This window comes from Asterias amurensis, chromosome 20 (genome assembly GCF_032118995.1).
Source record: "Asterias amurensis chromosome 20, ASM3211899v1".
Classification (NCBI taxonomy): domain Eukaryota; kingdom Metazoa; phylum Echinodermata; class Asteroidea; order Forcipulatida; family Asteriidae; genus Asterias; species Asterias amurensis.
In genome coordinates, this window is record NC_092667.1 from 12,001,079 (window position 1) to 12,022,615 (window position 21,537).

Below are 21,537 nucleotides of genomic sequence, written 5' to 3' on the forward strand. Positions count from 1 at the left end.
TGTATTCCTGCAGCGAAATAACCGGAAAGTTCTTTTAAACGGTTTACGAGTCTTCACTCTTGATGCTCGTCACCGATGAGAGGCTGAACGTTAATCACTCGGGTCGCTGGTTTGGCGGCACTGGGTTGAGCGGAGACGGCATTTAGAACAATCACAGCCGGGTTATAAGTCTCTTTGTCTTCTTGATTGGGGCACTTGTCTTCTTGGACAAGTTGCAAGAGAATAATGAAAGGAAACACGCTTGTTGCACAAATTTGTGTGCTTTCAGCAGTTGTCAAAAAAAAGGCTTTCAGGTCTGAAGTCTTTCAATATTTGAGTGAGAAATTACCTCTTTCTCAAAACTACGTTACTTTAGAGAGAGGCGTTTCTCTCAATATGTTATACTATTAACAGCTCTCCATTGCTCGTTACCAAGTAAGTCTTTATACCATGGAGCAATTGCTCCATGTTTATACTAACAACTATTTTGAGTAATTCCCAAACGTGCAGTGCAGTTTGGCTGGAGGGTATACCATTGGGGGTCATTACCATGTAAGTCTGTATGCTAACAATTATTTTGAGTAATTACCAAATAGTGCACAGTGCCTTTAACGGGATCCAATGCCAATGGCCCAGATTATACTGTGTCTACGTCAAAGCTCTTAATATTCTAACAACGTAATATTGATCATCATTGACATCGAAATACAGTGACATTTTACTTCTTTTTTTCTCGATTTTTTTTTGCTGAGTTAAAGGCAGTGGACACTATTAGTAAAATACTCAAAATATTTATTAGCATAAAACCTTACTTTGTAACGAGTAATGGGGAGAGGTTGATGATATAAAATATTGTGAGCAACGGCTCCCTCTGAATTATTGTAGTTCTCGAGAAAGAAGTAATTTTCCACGAATTTAGCTTCGAGACCTCATAGTTAGAATTTGAGGTCTCGAAATCAAGCATCTGAAAGCACACAACTACGTGTGGCAAGAGTGTTTTTTCTTTCATTATTATCTCGCAACTGCAACGACCATGAGCACAAGTTTTCGCAGGTTTGTTATTTTATGCATATGTTGAGATACAGCAAGTGAGAAGACTGGTCTTTGACAATTACCAATAGTGTCCAGTGTCTATAAATGCATTCACATTACAAGCCGATTATAATAGAGGTGAAACAATCATAAAACAACGGAAACGAACATGTATAATACAGGCGGTACACGAGTCCGACCTTGACATCCAGCCGAGGATACCTTAATGACGTCACATGCGAAGCTAAGCTAATTTTGTTTAAGTACAAGGTCTCCGATCATGTTTAGCTAATCTTTTTTTCAACTGCATTCTATTAACACGAAACGAAGCATGCGAACCACCACTGGTCCGTAATTTTACAGACTCCGTAAATGCAAACATTGATTATGCTAATTAGCGTAATTACAATCAACTACTTACCCTAACACCTACACAGACGCCTGGGGTGGATTTCACAAAGGTAGTCCTAACTTAGGACTAGTCCTAGGCAATGCTTAGAGATAGGACCAGTCCTAAGTTAGGATGAGTTACTGGTCCTAACTTAGGACCAGTCATATATTTTAGCAATGCCTAGGACTAGTCCTAAGTTAGGACTACCTTTGTGAAATCCACCCCAGTACATGTAAGAACATTTTTTTATTTCACCCAGATTCGTGTACACATGCAACAACTCATGATAAAGGCCCTTTTATTTTACGGAATGAAAATAAAGTTTAAAAAAACAGCGTTCTGTATTCCTGCAGCGAAATAACCGGAAAGTTCTTTTAAACGGTTTACGAGTCTTCACTCTTGATGCTCGTCACTGATGAGAGGCTGAACGTTAATCACTCGGGTCGCTGGTTTGGCGGCACTGGGTTGAGCGGAGACGGCATTTAGAACAATCACAGCCGGGTTAATCAGCCTCTTTGTCTTCTTGATTGGGGCACTTATCTTCTTGGACAACAACATTCTTTCTAACGGGTCGATGTGATCCCCCCTGTGAAACGATGTATTAGTATTCTGTTAGAGAAGAACTTGTGTACATCTCTTTTCATATTACCCGGCCCGTCAAGCCATGTAACATGCGTTTTTGTTGCGCGTCACATGATTGGTTCTCGACCAATCAAACTTCACAGTTGGTTACCGAGGTATAAGTATTCCATTTGAATGTTCACGAAAATGCTATCATTGTGCCACCAAAGTGGTTCTGAAGCATGCACTGCGATTGGTTGCCTTCAAGTTGCATGTAAAAGCTTGCCTCTTGTCACAAGGTCACAAGACCCTTACAATACAAACCACTATCGACAGTTAAAGCCATTGGACACTTTCGGTAAACAGTATTGTCAAAGGCTCACACTTCGTGTATCACAACTTCTTAAAAAAATAACAAACCTGTGAAAATTTAGGCTCAATCGGTCATCGGAGTCGGGAGAAAATAATGGGAAAACCCACCCTTGTTTCCCTACGTTTCGCCGTGTTATGACATGTGTTTAAAATAAATCCGTAATTCTCGTTATCGAGAATTGATATTGTTTAAACGTTTTCTCAAAAAGTAAAGCATTTCATGGAATAATATTTCAAGGGAAATCTTTCACCATTACCTTCTGTAAACCCTGTAAGTTATTCTTAAATCTGTGAACTTTTAATTTGTTTCTGTACCGAAAGTGTCCAATGGCTTTAAATGGCAACTCATCTAAAGAATGAATCTGTTTATCACATCGAGCCCAGAAATGCATACCTATTTCTGCAGATGAAGTAGCAAGCGAGGACACCAGGGAAACCCACACCAGCAATGCAAATGGCGATGGGAACCATCCAAGTTAGTTTACCTGCCGATTAATTATTAGGAATTTAAAAAAAGAAAAACCATGGTTCGAATCCCTAACATGAAGGATTGCAAGTGGATTTGAATATCAGTCCAGTCCTTATTGAGTGGGCTTTCGTATATATATTTTTATTTTTGTGTGTTTTTCTCCTGCACCTAAATGTATACATTTCTTCTCTACACAGGTATCCTTAGGCCTAAACAGGTCACAGTGCTGTGCCTTTTTAGGGTTTTCCTCCAACATGTAAAATTTAATTTCTTAAAGGAACATTACAGAATTGGTTTTGCTAGCAAAAAAAACGTTGCTGGCAGTGTGAGCACTTTATGTAATCCACCATGTACATAAACTGACAAACCTGTTTTTGTTTCTTACCGATTCTATAACGTTCCTTTAATCATCTTCTCTACACAAACGGGTTTCGTCATCAGGTCACAGCGCGAGTCACTTTTGCGTATCCATTTGTTTAATCACAAGAAATATTCAATGAAAATAAGTTTCACTTGAACCCATTCTAAATGCAATCACTGTACCGATGATGTAGGCCTACTTACTTTTCCTTATGATGAATTTACTCTTGTCCTTGTTTCCGTAGGTATAATAAATCTTTTTGCGAACTGTAAAAAAAGGTTGGGGCAAAAGAAACACGTTAAAAACCACGAAGCCTTGAGTTGTTATATTATTGGTGTGATTTGAAAAAAATGCATGGTGGGGTTTGCGTTAGTCTTGGCCCAAGACTATGGTGCTTGGTATTGGATAGTGTACTACGCACAGTTGTAAATCGCCAAAGCGCTCCCGCCATGGTATGATTTAGTTAACTGGCGAGCTTGAAATCTAGACTATACTGACAAGCTACCACCATAGTCTTGGGCCAAGACTGGTTTGCGGTAGCATCATACTATGCCTCTCCTTTGAGTTATGATGGTTTCGGAAATTACACACCGTTACACACGCTTTGAAATTTTGTTAAATCATGATAATTTGTTCATCAACATGGTTGACACTCATTTACAACCATGCGAAGCTTCTGGTCGTACTCACCCACTTGTTTGACTTCAGGGGTTGTTGTTTCAGATAGTGTTGACTGTGATTTCACTGCTTCAGAGACTACCATTTTCTCGGTTTCTATGTCCACATCATCAACTGCGTCTGACGTCGTTGGTTTGAGTGTCCATGCTGTGATGCCGACCTCAAAATCGCCATCTTGAATTTAACCAACATGGTGACATAAATTTCTGTTTGTGCCTTAATACCTCATGCAAATCTGTGAATCTTTGTTTTTCTCACCTGTTGGTTTGTCTGGTATTGCTTCACGGCGTGTTGGCTGTGATTCCAGTGCTTCAGAAACGGCCATTTCCTCAGTTCCCACGTCCACTCCATAAGCTGCGTCTGAAGTCATTGGTTCGAGTGTCCATGCTGTGGTGCCGACCCCAGAATCGCCATCTTGAATTTCAACAAAAAATCATAAGTTAATTTCTTGTTGTACTTTCAATACACCTTGCAAATCTTCGAATCTGTTTTGACTCACTTGTTTTATCTGGTGTTGTTTCAGAAAGTTTTGACTGTGAATCCACTTCTTCTGGGACGAGATTTTTCTCAGTTCCAACATAATCAGCTGCGTCTGACGTCATTTGTTTCAGTGTCCAGGCTGTCGTGCCGCCCACAGAATCGCCGTCTTGAATTAGACACAATAATGGTAGACATTAATTTCCTATAGTACTTTATGCGACATACAAAGCTTAGAACCTTACTTTGTCTTACCTTTTGTTCTGCCGGTTGTTGCTTCACGAAATGTTGGGTGAGAATCCATTGCTTCTGAAACGACAATTTTCTCAGTTCCGTCGTCGACGTCCACGTCATCAACTGCGTCTGACGTCATTGGTTTCAGTGTCCAGGCTGTGGTGCCGCCCACAGAATCGCCATCTTGAATTTAACCAACATGGTTGACATTACTTTCATATTGTGCCTTAATACATCATGCAAAGCTTCGAAACTTTGTTTTTCTCACCTGTTGTTGCTTCACGAAATGCTGAGTGTGAATCCATTGCTTCAAAAACGACAATTTTCTCAGTTTCTATGTCCACATGATCAACTGCGTCTGACGTCATTAGTTTGAGTGTCCAGGCTGTGGTGCCGCCCACAGAATCGCCATCTAGATTTCGACAAAATAATGGTTGATATTAATTTCCTATAGTACTTTATACACCATACAAAGCTTAAAACCTTACTTTTTCTCACCTTTTGTTTTGCCTGTTGTTGCTTCACGAAATGCTGAATGTGAATCCGTTGCTTTCGAAACGACAATTTTCTCAGTTTCTACGCCCACGTCATCAACTGCGTCTGACGTCATTGGTTTGAGTGTCCAGGCTACGGTGCCAACCACAGAATCGCCATCTTGAAATTGACCAACATAGTTGAAGTTAATTTCTCATCTTACTTTATAATGTACCATGCAAAGCTTCGAACCTTATTTTTCTCACCTGTTGTTTTGTCTGGTGTTTCTTCAAGACGTCCTGGGTGTGAATCCACTGCTTCGGAAACGTCCATTTTCGCAGTTCCTCCCACTACGTCATTAACTGCGTCTGACGTCAGTGGCTTGAGTGTCCATGCTGCAGTGCCGACCACAGACTCGCCATCTTGAATTTGACGAACATTTGTAGTTAACATCTTATTTTACTTACAATACACCATGTTAATCTTCAAACCTTACTTTTTCTCACCTGTTGTTTTTCCTCGTGCTGCGTCTGAAGTCATTTGTTTGGGTGTCCAGGCTGTAGTGCCAACCACAGAATCGCCATCTTGAATTTGACAAAAAATATTGAAGTTAATTTCTTAATGTACTTTTAACATACCGTGCCAAAAGGTTTTGTTTTACTCGCCTGTATTCCCTGGTGTTGTTTCAGAAGGTGTCGAATGTAAATCCACTTCTTCTTGAATGAGAATTGTCTCAGTTCCAACATAATCAGCTGCATCTGACGTCATCGGGTTGAATGTCCGTGCTGTAGTGCCTACCACAGAACCGCCATTTTGATTTTGTGAAGTTGAAGGAGGTTCAGTTGTCTGTTGTCTGGCTTCTATTTTTTTTAAATAAAACAAAAAGCACTTTTTGAAATGATACAAAAGTGCTGATTATAGATAGTTTTCTTATTTGGAAGTTTACTCCTGAAATTACCAAGTTCTTCAAAGACAGTTGCATATAACGGTCTTTGTTTATAAAGTTCAGCAATTTTGCAAAATATATGCTAAGAATGATTTCTGAACTTACGCTGTTTAACAGGTAGACTTTTAACAAGTTCGTCCCCAGAAAATCCGACGCGACAACTGATGCTCTCAATTTCGTTGGAAACAACGAAGCTCGCATTGACTTTGAGCATGGACTCAATGATGCAATCGGAGATCTTAACCCGGGTCCATTCAACCGCTGATGAGGTCTGAAGTGTGGCCACTCTCCTGCCATCGTGATACTCCCATGCAATAGTCGGGGATGGATACCCCCTTGTTCTACACTGGAAGGTAATCGCGCCCTCTAGCGGGAGATCAAGTTGCCGAAGTGTGGTTATTTCAGGGGAGGCATCTGTGGAGTCGAAACAAAATAATGGAATTTTGAATCATTTTTCTCAGAATCCAAACAAAGCCTTAACGGCACATTTGGTAATTACTCAAAATAATTATTACTCAAGCATAAAATCTTACTTCGTATCGAGCAATTGAAAACTGTTGATAGTATTAAACACTGTGAAAAACGCCTCCCTCTGAAGTAACGTAGTTTTTGAGAGCAGGTAATTCCTCACTTAAATATTTGAATTGAATTCGAGACCTTGGCTGAGCAATCAAGGCATCTGAAAGCACACAAATTGCGCGACAATTGTGTTTTGCTTCCATATCTCGCAACTTCGACGACCAATTGAGTCAAAATTTTCACAGAGGTTTGTTATTTTATGCACCATTGATATACACCAAGTGAGAATACTGGTCTTTGACAATTACCAAAAGTGTCCAGGGGTCGATTTCACAAAGAGTTAGGACTAGTCCTAACTTAGGACTAGTCCTAACTTAGGACTAATCCTAGGAGATGTACAAATTGCATGGGTAGTCCTAAGTTAGGACGAGTAACTGGTCCTAACTCGAGATAAGACTAGTCCTAAATCTTTGTGAAATCCACCCCAGTGCCTTTAACTTACCAATTGAGTTACACAAAACCAAGTTGCTGATCTGAGAGTCCGTCAGTGCATTTTGATAGATCCTCAAATCGCTGAAGGCTGCCTTTGAGAAATTAGACAGAGAGTTTGTGCCACCGACAACCAAGTCGGTTTTGGAGTCATTGTTGTTCACCTCTCTCGCGAAATCTGAGGACGATGCGGTCAGTGTTCCGTTTGTGTAGACCTTGAAGACGGAAAACAGAAGAAAACAGAAACTCAATATCACGAAGGTGAAATTTCGACTAAGGTTTTCGCAATATGGTGTACAGAATTATAAATTTAGTCTTATTGTTGATCACAAGTACAAGTTTGACAAGCCAAAATACTTCCGTATAAAGGGGCGCTGGGGTTTATTTGCAAAGCACAAGAGATTACTGGCTGGGTCTTGTAATTTCAAGGCAGTCTTAAAGAATGAATGTACCAAGCATCTTGTACATTATTATAAGGTGCTGCATGGTCTACTGATGCAACAAATTTAACAACCTGTCTTAAAATAAAACAAATATGTTGGTCGGAGTACCTGATGTGGTAGTTTTTTTGAGCTATGTAAGAGTGTTTTAGATTTTTTTAATTTTTGTTTTGAATTGTTAGTTGTTGAGGGTAAGACAAAACAATTTGACTTAAACAGAGAGAGAACAAATCTTTATGTATTAATTTACCTTTATTCCGGTAGCTTGTGTGTAAACCAGCGCAAAGTGTGACCAAGTTTCTTCCGGGATGTCACTGTCAGGTATGGCGACTTCATAATGCCGCTCGGAGGTCCTCAGTTGCACCCCGAATGACTGGTCAGAAGCCGAACGAGAGAGGGACATGCCGTGAGCAGACGAACTCTGACCGCCGGTGCTAAGATAGAACCAATCGGACGTGACGTTTGGGTAAAAGTCAAAGGGCATAAACCAGAGGGCAAAAGTCCAACCGCATGGGCAAAGTTCAGGAGATGAGACACACTCTCCCGAGTAGCTTCCGAAATCCAACGCGCTGTCGACATCGCTCAGAACGGCACAGCGATGATCCACAACATCCGGGGCACTTACGAAGGTAACTTGACCTATGACCTGAGCCTCGTTATCGCTCACAGAAGAAGGGAAAGTGACCTCGGTGGTAATGTTGCAAGATGGCACGTCTGATTCGGTGAGGTTTCGTCTTCCACTTAGCTCCCAAAAACCAAATAAATGCAACGGTCCTGGTTATGAAAACAAAAACGTAAAGATTTGTTCCCCTTCTTTAACTCAAAATGATTTGTCTGCCTTTACTAAATCTCAGAGCATTGACCATGGACCCAGGCTAGATTGACCCATGTTTCACAAATAAAATGTGGACTTTTTAACTTTTTTTAGGGGGGGGGGGGAGATTTGCTGACTCCCTTGCTACTCACCGTCGTTGCACTGCCCAGAGATCCGCTTAACATCAAGACATAACGCCTGCAATAACAACAAATTGTGACACGTAACTTTAGAAGAGTAACATCATTCTAAGCTTGTTTTCAATAGATAAACAGGATACTTGAACAACATTTAGCCAGTTAGTTGATTCATCCTTCATACCAAAATAATACCAGAAAGTTTTGTTCATCTCACCGACACACCAGTCATTTAATTAATCTTTGATACGAAATACAACCAGTCTCTTTTATTTGTTTTTTGTTTTCTGCAAGATCGCCCCCCAAAAAAATTAAAAGTCAATCTGTGTATTGGGCTACAAGAAGAAAAAGTAGAAAGAACTTAGTTGAAATAAGGGTAGGAATGGATATTCCCACATAACAGTCTAGAGTGTAGGATGGAGGAAAACATGCATCAGGCAAGGAGTTCCAAAGAGGATGCAGAGCGTGGAATAAAGCTGCTGGAATGGCTCCTTGCTCAACATCTCAGCAAAGCAATAGTGTATGGGTGAGAAGAGCAGAAAGTCTTGTTTCACGCTCAATTTTTTTAATTTATCTTTATAATATCCAGTCAGTTGATTCATCTCTCTATTTACTTACCAAAACAACTAGCAAGAAGTGTCTGGCAGCCATTTTGATGGCTTATAGGTGAGGTCTGCTCGGCACTTTTACTGAGATTCACCTGCAGGCGTCTCAAAACACCACAACAAAACATGCAACGACGAACCTTAGTTCACCCACGAACACAGTGATTGTGGACCATTGTGCATCTTCTGCTTCAAAATGACCGAGGAATTGCAGCGGGAGGGGAGGGGAGGGGAAGGGGAGTAATTTAAAAACATTGATTTGACTCAATTTGGTGAATGATAAACCACGAGTAATTATTGAACGACCCGCTAGGGTAAATGAGCGTTGACAGAAGAGTAATTAAACAAACAAGCGTCTCACTTCGATGTCAGTTTGATTATCTTAATGGCAGCAGTGGACACTATTGGTAAATACTAATTATTAGCATAAAACCTTACTATTATGGGGAGAGGTTGATATAGTACAAAACATTGTGAGAAACGGCTCCCTCTGAAGTGACGTAACTTTTGAGAAAGACTTTGATTTCGAGGCCTCAGAATTAGATTTTGAGGTCTCGAAATCAAGCATCTGAAAGCACACAAATTCGTGTGACAGTGGTGTTTTTTCTTTCATTATTATCTCGCAACTTCGACGACCAATTGAGCTCAAATTTTCACAGGTTTGTTATTTTATGCGTATGTAGAGATACACCAAGTGAGAAGACTGGTCTTTGACAATTACCAATAGTGTCCAGTGTCTTAAAAGGCACTGGACACTTTTGGTAATTGTCAAAGACCAGTATTCTCACTTGATGTCTATACCAATATAGGCCTATGCATACAACAACAAATCTGTGAAAATTTTGACTCAATTGTTCTTTAAAGTTGCAAGATAATAGGAAAGAAAAAAAACACCCTTGTTACAAAAACTTGTTTGCTTTCAGATGCGTATAAAAAAGGGCTTGAGGGCTGGAGTCTTTTAATTTTTGAGGGAGAAATTACCTCTTTTTAAAAAACTACATTTTGATACTTCAGAGGGAGCTGTTTATAACAAAGTTTTACACTGTCAACAGTTATCCGTTGCTCATTACCAAGTAAACGTTTATATGAGTAATTGCCGAAATAATAGTGTCAAGTGCCTTCAAAAACGGACATTGCAGCATATAACACATTTGCTGGTATAAGCCTATCTTGGATACTTTCTCTGTTTGCAACCCAAAGACTGGAAGATGAAAATATTGGTCTTTGATTTGAGAGGGGGAATGAAACCCTCCACGTATTAGTTTCTTGTCCGAGATGGGATTCTTGTCGGTGTCCATTGAGGGGGAAAGTCTGGGGACTATGTCACTGCCGTTCACAACACACAATACCACTTATAACTACAACCAATGATATTTTGTGCGCTTTAATACAACTGTGTTCAGTACCACATCAAGAATAAGCTATACACATTATTACTTTTACAATGATTTACTGGTTCACATGACACAGTTTAAATTGCTGTGGTTTCAACCATTTGTACATAATCTGCCTTGTCATTTTATCAAGTAATCTTTATATTTTTAAATTATTGTATTTGTATATTTCTCTTAATATTTCTATATGGAGCTGGTCTGCTATTGTAATTGCCTGCAAAGGATGATTAAAGTTGTTTGAATTAAATTGATTTGAATTGAATGCACGACAGTTTCGTAAAGTGTCATAGTTATGATTTTGTCATTAAACCTAACTAGTGTTAATATCTAAGTTCTGAAAACCAAATACATTTCTTTTTACAGAATATCTTCGTTTCTACCTAACTGTGTTAAATACACTGTGACCCAACTTAATATACTTATTTTATAGGCACTCTTGACACTTTTGATTACTCAAAGCAGTAATAATCACAATACAAAATTGCTGCTTTTAAAATATTTAAAGAGTCCTAAAAATCAAAACACGCTTTTTTTTAACAGAATGTCTTCGCTTCTACCGTAAACGAACAAGACTTTGAAACAACTAAAGTATAATGGGAGACTCTTGAGCGCTAGGTGGCAGCAGACTTACCAGGTAAGCTTCCATTGTTTAAGTAGTTCTGAGCATAGGCGCAAGATAGAGAACAACATATTTACCCGGTAAGTCTGCTGCCACCTAGCGTCCCAAAAGTCCTCATTATTTAAAGTAATGTTGCGAAGAGCAAGTTAAGAGCAAGTTCGGGTGCGATACACTCGACTTGACTAACAAGAAACCATAGAGCAGAGGGAGATTGACTATATCGACCATGCACTGGAGCATGGTCGATACAGTCAATCTCCCTGTGCTCTATGGTTCGACTATGATCAATTCGAGAGTACGTCACAGTTTCTGGTTCCTAATCTTCGGCTCATGTCAGGTCTAGTCGCTCACCCGAACTTGCTCGAAGCTGATCATCAGAGCGGTTTGCTATGGCGGCTGATATTTCTGGTTCTGAACTTTTAAACTATCGTGATAACACCACTAAACAACATCCAACTTCGCACAGTCCGATGTTATTAGATGATAGGGTTAATTATTGTACTGATACCATTGAATGCTGGCTCACTTTCTACTTGAGCTTCCGGCTTGAATCGCGTCCTGGGCTAGACTTTTGAGACGCTGGCGGCAGCATACATGAAACTGTCCTTTTTGCGGCTCTGAGAGTGCACGCATGCTCAGTATTGCCCGCGAGGATATGAGCACGCGCACTACTGCGAATAAGGACTGTCTAAAGTCTCCCATCGGTGAAATTTACAAACTGAAGTGGGAACAGCCATCCACAGAAATGAAATCAGTGACGTCAGCCTCAAGACGGGATGCATAGTTCAGCTGACATATCTTACCCAGCTGCCAGAGGTTGAAGGAGTGGCATCGAGGCTCCGCCCAGCACGCCTGACCACACCCAATGACTCCCTTGGCTGTCAGGTTCTTGATGTCATGGTTGAGCAGACACTGAGGTATGAAGCGACCCTCATCGTCAGCTGTCAGGCAGTACACGGGGTTAGAAACATCCTTCATCTCACAAGCGGTGAATTTGACCTGATTACAATCTTTGTCTCCCCATTTACCATCGTGCTTTTCAGCCATTCTGATGCAATCCTGTTCATTTGCATAATCAACATCTTTGATATCATTCCAGTTAATATAGCCAGTAAAGCTTGCGTCACCCAAGCACGTGATCACCCGTTTGTTTGTATCCTTGTAACAGCCAAACCAAAGTTCCGCATCTTCATCAGTCGAAATATCAGCCAGATTGTCCATCTGTGGTCTGAATTCTTGCCATTAAATAAAGCTGCCCTCATCTGCCGTGTTTGGGACAATCATGTTGCTTCCTTGCCGGCCACAAGCATTCTTAGCATCAGTCCAGTTCATCTTCTGAGGCAGTAAGATGTAGCAGGAGTCTTGCCAAGTCAACCAGCCGGGAGGACACGCTGCCAAAATCGCCCTCAAGAAAACGAAACAACACAAACTGCTGAAACATCTGCAGGCGGTGAACAGCGTCATCTTCAGCTATAAAATTCTACTTTCCTCAATGTGTAAGCTAAGGACGTAATCAAGTGAAGTATACTTTTAAGTTCAACACCAGTTTTTTGTTCGCAGACTGATCTGACAATCAACGTCAAGCGTGAAATGAAAATCTGTTGGGGTTTTGCGTGAATATAAACCCTGTGATCCTCTCGTCACCAAAGTCCTTGCTCTAAATGGTTTGAAAAAAATATCGAATAGATGTCTGTTGACGCCCACCCGGTCAAAAAAATACGTGGTCAATTTGAAACGACGGTGCTTTGTCGCAGCTCCTTTGTCTACGTTTTGGCATAATTTGAGTTTTTTTCCTTCAAGATGGTAATTTATGAAGAGCTTGTTAGCCTATAAATCAACCCCCTCAACGCACTGCCGTTCAAAACCGACGTGCTTAATTTGACAAGGAAAATGGTGCTGCTTTGTTCTATCTGCTTACGTTTTGTTATAAATTGATGTTTTCCTTTATAATGGTATCTAAATTAAGAGCTTGGTAGCCCATACATCAACGCACTGCCGTTCAAAAACGACGTGCTTAATTTGACAAGAAAAATGGTGCTCCTTTGTTCTACTTGCCTACGTTTTGTTATAATTTGATATTTTACTTTAGGGTGGCCCTCTAAAATAAAGAGCTTGTTAGCTTATACATCAATGCACTGCCGTTCAAAAAAGACGTGCTTAATTTAAAAAGGAAAATGGTGCTCCTCCTATGTTCTATCTGCCTACGTTTTGTTATAAATTTGAACTTTTGATATTTGTCTTTAGATTGGTCTTTTTAGCTTATAGCCTATCCATCAACGTACTACCGTTCAAAAACGACGTGATTTAAAAAGGAAAATTGTGCACATTTTGTCTATCTACCTACCGTTTTGTTATATTATTTTTTGATATTTTCCGTTAGGATGGTCTCTAAATAAAGAACTTGTTAGCCTGTGCATCAACGCACTGCCGTTAAAAACGTGCTTAATTTGAAAAGAAAAACGGTGCCACATTGCAGCTTTTTTATCCGTATTTGGTTTTTTTTACATTCTTTTGTTTTCCTTTAGGAAGGTCATTATAACAAAAGGAGCTTGTTAAACAATTTCAAGGCACTGCTGATTAGAAACAACGTGCTTAATTAACGTTGAACAAACTGTGCTCGTGACACCTCCTTTTCAGACCCCTTCGTGTTGAGTAATTAATTGACAGTTTTCCCGTCGTGAACAGCTATGGACCTCGGTTCTTCTTAAAGACACTGGACACATTTTGTAATTGTTAAAGACCAATCTTCTCACTTGGTGTGTCTCAACATTATGCACAAAACAACAAACCTGTAAAAAATTAAGATCAATTGGTCGTCGAAGTTGCGAGATAATAATGGAAGAAAAACACCCTTGTCACACAAAGTTGTGTGCTTTCAGTTGCTTGATTTCTAGACCTCAGCTGAGATATCGAATTCAATTCAAATAATTCAATAAGAAGTACTTCTTTCTCAAAAACTATACGCTACTTCAGATGGAGCTGTTTCTCACAATGTTTTAGATTATAAACAGGGCCCAATTTCATGGCTCTGCTTACCGTAAGCACAGAATCGGCGCTTACGGAAGCAGGGAATTCTGTGCTTACGGCAAGCGTATTTCACGGGTGAGCGGCGAATTTGGGCTTCTGCGCGTGCGTACTTCACTTTCCTAGGCATTCTACGCTTACTGGGCTAGCGCAGAAATTCGGCGCTTGCACGTAAGCGGGGAATCGCGATCGTAAGCGCAGAATTCGGCGGTAAGCAGAGCCATGAAATTGGGCCCAGATCTCCCTTGCTCGTTACGGAGTAATTTTTTATGCTAGCAATTATTTTGAGTAATTACCAATAGTGTTCAGTGCCTCCAAAAACATCGAACCGTTCAAAATAACGAGCTGATATTAAACGTATAACTACTGCGCCTCCCAAGATTCATTGTTCCATCCGCTTTTGTTCTTTGGTCAGTTTCGATTTTTTGTTCGCCTGTGGAGATCCGTAAAAAGAGCTAGACAATACAATACTCAAATGTTTTTGTTTGAAATGGTAGTGATACAATAAAAAGATCATATTATAAATGAAAAACACCGCTTTCTCACAGCTCTATCTTTTACGGATGTACATACTATATTAACAATATGGAGGTTTAGCTGCACGTTACGCGCCGAGCAAACACGTGATCGTGAACGTCAGAAAATTGGGTTGGTTTTGGTGACGTCGCCACTTGGGGCTTATTTCATGCTAACGTATACGACATCTGCACGTACGTACCTGACGTGAAAAATGGTAACTTCATGTATGCTTTGTGTGAGAATTTAACAACACAATTTTCTGACGTTTACGTATTTGCTCGCGTGACGTGCGTCTATACCTCCATAATATTACAATAAACACTAAGCTATGAAGCTTCCACTTAAAAGCAATTGACTTATTCATATTTAAAAACATTCTTTGTGACACATGAGCCTATTAATTTGAAGGTCTTCTACACACCTGAACACAATTATTGGATCGTATTCATCAGAAACACATAGCAGGGAGGAGCCCGGCCATTGGAATTAAAGGTGTGTCAGTTGAAGTAAGGTCAAACAAAGTTTAAGCAAAATGTCATTTGTCCTAAGTAGTTTCAAACTTCTAACTCCATAAAGATCTCGCAAATCATCGATGCAAAGTTTTACTCGAATAAGAAGGGACATCACTCGGTGTTCTGTCAAATATGTAGAATAGATGGACCGAAGCGACCGTCAGCATTAGCTGTAACACATTGCATGCGACCAGACACGGGCATCTCACAGGCAGTTAACTTGATATCGCTGCATGAACTGTCTCCCCATTTACCTTTCCATTTACCAGTCATTCTCACACATTTCTCATTTGGTTCACCTGGTTCATCGTTGGTCCCACTTTGCTCCCAATTCTTGAAAGTAAGATCTCCTTCAACGCCCATGCAAACCAACGACCCGTCATTTTTGAAATCTTGACAGCCAATCCACACGTCCAAGTCGTTCACCGAATTGACGTTTCTGCCTTCTTCCAGCTGTGTTTCTATTTCTCTCCAAATGAAGTCCTGTTCGTCTTCTGTGTCAGGAACCATCATGTTGGCCCCAAGTTCGGAACAACTTTTCTTACCGTCAATGAAGTCCATCTTCCCAGGCAGAAAGATGTAGCAGGAACCCTGCCAAAGGAACCAACCGGGAGGACACGCAGCATTGAGTGCCCCCATAAGAACAAAGTTAGCCATGAAGACAAATTTACAACCAGTAAACAACATCTTGTTGCCGTGTTAATAACAAGTATGATAGCAGAGTTGGTTCCGCTTGTGCACGTCCTAATGCTCGTTTGAAACCAATGTGAACCACTCATGATGTAGGCCTACAAATTTTGTGTGTAGTTTTTTCTCTCAATACGATGCAAGTGATATCCCGTCGTAGAAATAAAATTCACACATTCGAGTCTTTGATATCGACTAATAGCAATCATTGAAAATCGAATGTCTTTCTCCGTTTGCAACCTCCTTCATTTTAACTATAAATCACATAAACCCACGCACCCTCTCGCCTCTACAATTGATCGATATTCTCCATGCGTTCACCGTAGTTCTCGATTAGAAGTGACATCGGTAGACAGAGGGGAACTACAGCTGGTTTTTGTAACACCTTTTGCTCCGACAAAGAATCGGGGACATTGAAGCATCGATATCAGCCAATCAATTTGGCGTTCGTTTTTGGTTATTATCAGCCAATCAATTAGGCATGATAGTTTTTGGTTATTGTTTTGTTCAAGGTGGAGCTACTTATGTTTAAGTCTTGTGTGGGCTAATATTGAGAGCTTTTGCTGAAAGTTATTTACCCCTCCGTGGTTATGCATGGTATATTTAGAAGTGACATGGACTATATCTTAAAATCTTTCTACTCTGTTCACCAAACAACAGTGTCTTATAACAAGCTAACTTTAAGACTAGTGTCATATATTCTCTTGGTGGCACCCTGTTGCTGAAAGTTATTTAACCCTCCGCGGTTATTTAACCCCTCCGCGGTAAATAAAAAAACACCTCCCTCCTTGGCAGAAAAGTATCAACTACATCGTTCAAAATGTTTAGGCTATGCGTTTTAATGTAGTAAACAAAATTATCCCACCAAAACCGATCAAGCCCAACTCATTCACTAAATTCTCTGCTTTACATGTTTGAAACGGCATTATACACTTATGAAGTTAATTTTACAGGCTGAACCAAGAACAACCGTCCACGACCTTGCAATCAGCAGCGCCAGCCTCGTTGCACGTAGCGTTGTTGAGCTGACAAATCTTACCCTGCTGCCAGAGATTGAAGGAGTGGCATCGAGGCTCCACCCAGCACGCCTGACCACACCCAATGACTCCCTTGGCTGTCAGGTTCTTGATGTCATGGTTGAGCAGACACTGAGGTGTGAAGCGACGCCCATTGTCAGCCGTCAGGCAGTACACAGGATGAGGAACGCGCATCTCGCAAGCAACAAATTTGTGAAGACTACACTCATCGTCTCCCCACTTGCCATCGTATTTCTCACTCATTTTGATACAGTCTTCCCCTCTATTAAGAACATTGTCGTTAGCCCAGTTTGTATAGTTGGTTATAAAGCCACTTCGACTGAAACATTCTACCTCTGCGTCGTGGTCATTATCTTTACACCCAATCCATAGTTCCATTTTCACTGCATCCAAATCTGTCATTAATGGCGTCATAGTTCTCCAAATGAAATTATGCTGACCTTCCGTGTTCGGAATAATCATGTTTGTTCCCGGTCGATCACAAGCCCTAAAACCCTCCGACCAAGTCATCTTCTGACGCAGCAAGATGTAGCAAGAATCCTGCCATGGCAACCAACCAGGAGGACACGCAGTTTGAATAGCTTCAGTGAAGACAAAGAAAATGGTCAAGAAGATCCAGCGTAAAGGCAAAGCCGACATCTTCACTGCCATGTTTAAACAAGTTTTGAATTTACCCTCACTATCCCCTGTGCTTGTTCCTACAGACACAGTTCAGTGAACACACACTCTCCACACACCAGTTCCAGGATCCTGTTTCCCGCCTTCGTGCATCACCAAAGTATTAATCCGCATCCACAGTACTTAAACAGCATGCAGCATCAGAGTCCAGCTTTCTCCAGAAGACGATCAGACCATACTGACCGAAACGTCGAGTTGAAACCAACGGTCCTTTCGCAACCACCCAATCTCACAAAGAGATTATCATAACAAGGTGTTACCGCAAACCTTACACTATAGTATTTCCAACATGCAACGTTTCAAATCCTACTTAAGTTTTGAGTTGGAAATTATTTCTCCGACGTGCACGATGTTGTGTAGAGAAGAGCTGAACTCAACTATAATATTATACCAATGGCGCGTTCACGGATTGGCATCGATAGACAACCATCTGACGAGGAAAATAACAAACATACCTAAAAAGGTAGTTGCTAAGAAACGAAAGCGTCACTTTTGGTGCTATCCAAGTCACTTGTAAGTGAAATCACGACTCGCATCCTCAGTCGACGTGTGTAATTTAGATATCAAGGTCACAACTGTCTATCTGGAACGTGTGTGGGCACACCAAGCCTCGCTGGTGTTCTGTTTTGTCAAGCAATTTTGTCATACAAATGTTAATTTATTAAAGACACTAGACACTACTGGTAATTGTCAAAGACCAGTCTAAACTTGGTGCATCTCAACATAGAGCGAAACAGAGAAAATGTGCATAGACAACTCTACATTCGCTTCGTCACTACTTATAATTTTACATCGATGCAACAGAGAATAAAGGAGATTACCCATCCTCAAAATAGCGTCCCAACTCTTACATAAACAAGTTCGGGGGTTTTTTTCCTTCAAGTTCACCTGTACGCACGAAATACTCGAAATACTCTGACCTGACAGGATTATAAACCGATGACGTCATCTAAGATGTCCGGTAACTCCGAGGAAACAATCACAACAGTTAATGCATGATCCATGGTCCCAGTGGCGTTTACATGAAGTTTTAACTGGTAACCAAAATGTTGGATTTGTTATCTGTAGGACCCTCAATTGAAATTCAAAAGTTCAATGTTTGAGACGGACTCGACACTCTAGTATATGGTTCTGTGTATGGATGAAGGTATTAGACTTGCCAAAGTTTTACTCAAATATGAAGAGGATATCAATGTTTTAGCACATAGTGAAGAATTGTTTCCATTATGGACCGAAGCGACCGTCAGCATTAGCTGTAACACATTGCATGCGACCAGACACGGGCATCTCACAGGCAGTAAAGTGGATATCGCTGCACGAACTGTCTCCCCAGTTACCTCCCCATTTACCCGCCATTCTCACACATTTCTCATTTGGTTCACCTGGTTCGTTGTTGGCCCCACTCTGCTCCCAGTTCTTGAAAGTAAGATCTCCTTCAACGCCCATGCAAACCAATGACCCGTCATTGTTAAAATCTTGACAGCCAATCCACACGTCCAAGTCGTTCTCCGAATTGACGTGTCCGCCTTCTTCTATTTCACTCCAAATGTAGTCCTGTTCGTCCTTTGTGTCAGGAACCATCATGCTGGCCCCTAGCTCGGCGCAACTCTTATTACCATCAAACCAGTTCATCTTCTCAGGCAGTAAGGTGTAGCAGGAACCCTGCCACAGGAACCAGCCGGAGGGACACATAGTTCCAAAGGCCTCAACGAAAATAAGGAAACCAACGAAGAAAATCGCGCGAGAAATGAAAGTCGGCATCTCCATTGAAAAAGAAGCAAAAACAAAACAAAGCAAACTTGTGTTTCAGCTTAATCCTAAACTTCTCTTCAAATACTGTTTGTGTTTATTGAGCAAACCATACAGCAAACAAGTACAATAGTTGGACTACCAAAGATGACATGCGACATTGGTTTGCCACGAAGGAATTTTTATCTTATACTCTTGTTTCAAGCGTCGAATCAACTACTTGTTGCTATGAGACGAATGCGTCACTCATTGCACCCATACTCATTAGTTTGAATTTTACGGTCACATCGCAATACAAAAATTGATTTAATAATTGTTTACTTTCTTCTCCATTTTGTGCGGCTCATTTCAATTTTATGCATGAAACCCTCAACCACCAGTGATTGTTACTCACGCTTGGTATTGGGTTCCGGCCAATTAGCTTTGGACAATAGCACTCCTAGGGGACTTCGCTCTGTATACGTAAACCAATTTATTTTTCTGAAGGTAAACTCTCAGATTCCGGAGACGCGTTAAAGGAGAGGTATACCCTTTGTTTTTGAAACTGTTCGAATGTTTTAAATCTATAATCAAATGTATACAATAGAAGTACTTGTGGATTTGTCATTTCAAAAGGTGGTAGCGTTTTTTCATATTTAGATATCGCCGAAAATCCGTAGCGAATAATAGGAGACTTTTGGGACGCTTGGTGGCAGCAGACTTACCAGGAAAAATGTGCGCATGCTCAGAGCTCCGTAAACAATGGAAATTTACCTGGTAGGTCTGCTGCCACCTAGCGTTCCAAAGTCTCCCATTGTGTCCATGCAAGAGAAATTATTCCTAACATGGATATAAAACCTGAGAAGCGTTAATGCAGTAACGTTTCTCGGATTCAAGAATGTCGGAGCACAAAAATTGATAATTTTACTTAGCCACATAACCTTGAAGTGAAATGTTTCTCAAAATGCTTTATTCTATGTAAATGTAGACTTCTGATGATAAGTCGTTAGGCGCTGCCTATATTTTGTCTGCCGTTCATGCAACAGTCAGAGTGCGAGTACACACATACAACGGTCGTAGGTAGCGCGACTGACCCACACACACATTCTTCGATCGATGGTGAGTGTACCGTCCCCGTAGCTACACCGTGGTAACTACTTCACAATTACCGTCTGGACTTCAAGACTAATGTAAAAGCTGTTGTATGATTTTTAGCAATAATTTTTATTGCCATTTATTTTGAAGAGTTATTACCATACCAATACCTTCCCTTTAATAAACATTATCATACTGCTGTGTTTGAGTTTTTTCCAAGGCTGTTTTGTTGAAGGTGCTGTTACTTAAAGGCAGTGGACACTACTGGTAATTACTCAGCATAATTATTAGCATAAAACCTTACTAAGTATCTAGTCATGGGGAGAGGTTGATAGTAAAAAACATTGTGAGAAACGGCTCCCTCTGAAGTAACGTAGTTTTCGAGAAAGAAGTAATTTTTCAAGAATTTGATTTCGAGACCTCAGAATTAGATATTGAGGTCTCGAAATCAAGCATCTGAAAGCACACAACTTCGTGTGACAAGTGTGTTTTTCTGTCATTGTTATCTCGCCACTTCGACGACCAATTGAGCCCAAATTTTCACAGAGTTGTTATTTTATGCACATGTTGAGATACACCTAGTGAGAAGACTGGTCTTTGACAATCAATAGTGTCCAGTATCTTTAAATACAAAACAGACGTGGGCAACAATTGGGAGCTACGTGTGTTTTGAATGTCGTTTGAAATCCTCCATGTAGGGAACATGTAAAATTAAAAAAAAAAATTATGAAACATGTTTACGATCACTCAAATTTATCTACTAGTTGTTTATGATTAATGTAGTAACTACATAAGAGCTAATTTTAGCATTATTAATTGTTAGATTAGATTAGATTTTATTTATTGTCCACGTTAAAAAACATAGAAACTTGACATCCACTGGCCAAACACAAGTATACAAAATAACAAAACTATATCAATTACAAAATAAGTTAAAGGAACACGTTGCCTTGGATAGGTCGAGTTGGTCTTTGAAAAGCGTTTGTAAGCGTTTTTTTATAAAATGCATTGGTTAGATAGATGTTGTAAAAGAGAATACAATGATCCACACAAACATGCCTCGAAATTGCACGGTTTTCATTTTACCTCGTCGACTAACACGGTCGGTCATTTATGGGAGTCAAATTTTTGACTCCCATTAAAGGGTTACAAACGCTTTTTATAGACCAACTCGTCCGATCCAAGGCAACGTGTTCCTTTAAGTTAGAAATACAAAGCAACAAAATGCAAAAGACCCGCACACTTAACAACAAAATACACCAGCCA

General features: G+C 40.4%; 2 protein-coding genes and 1 pseudogene across 2 annotated transcripts; all 3 read right to left on the reverse strand.

Annotated features, from left to right (window-relative positions):
• Positions 1–11,702: 11,702 nt before the first annotated feature.
• On the reverse strand, positions 11,703–12,455 carry LOC139952716 (snaclec bothrojaracin subunit beta-like; annotated as a pseudogene).
• Positions 12,456–15,172: 2,717 nt separating this feature from the next.
• On the reverse strand, positions 15,173–15,703 carry LOC139952717 (tetranectin-like). Its single transcript, XM_071951918.1, has one exon. The coding sequence runs from the start codon at positions 15,701–15,703 to the stop codon at positions 15,173–15,175; it is 531 nt and encodes a 176-aa protein (XP_071808019.1).
• A 2,969-nt stretch (positions 15,704–18,672) lies between these two features.
• Positions 18,673–19,140, reverse strand: LOC139952718 (C-type lectin domain family 4 member M-like). Its single transcript, XM_071951919.1, has one exon. It carries the CDS (start codon positions 19,138–19,140, stop codon positions 18,673–18,675), a length of 468 nt encoding a protein of 155 aa, XP_071808020.1.
• Between the last annotated feature and the right edge of the window lie 2,397 nt (positions 19,141–21,537).

What these genes read in the sequence shown, in the direction of transcription:
- LOC139952717 (XM_071951918.1), bottom strand. Translation starts at nt 15,703, where the DNA reads ATGGCTAACTTTGTTCTTATGGGGGCACTCAATGCTGCGTGTCCTCCC.
- LOC139952718 (XM_071951919.1), bottom strand. Translation starts at nt 19,140, where the DNA reads ATGTGTCCCTCCGGCTGGTTCCTGTGGCAGGGTTCCTGCTACACCTTA.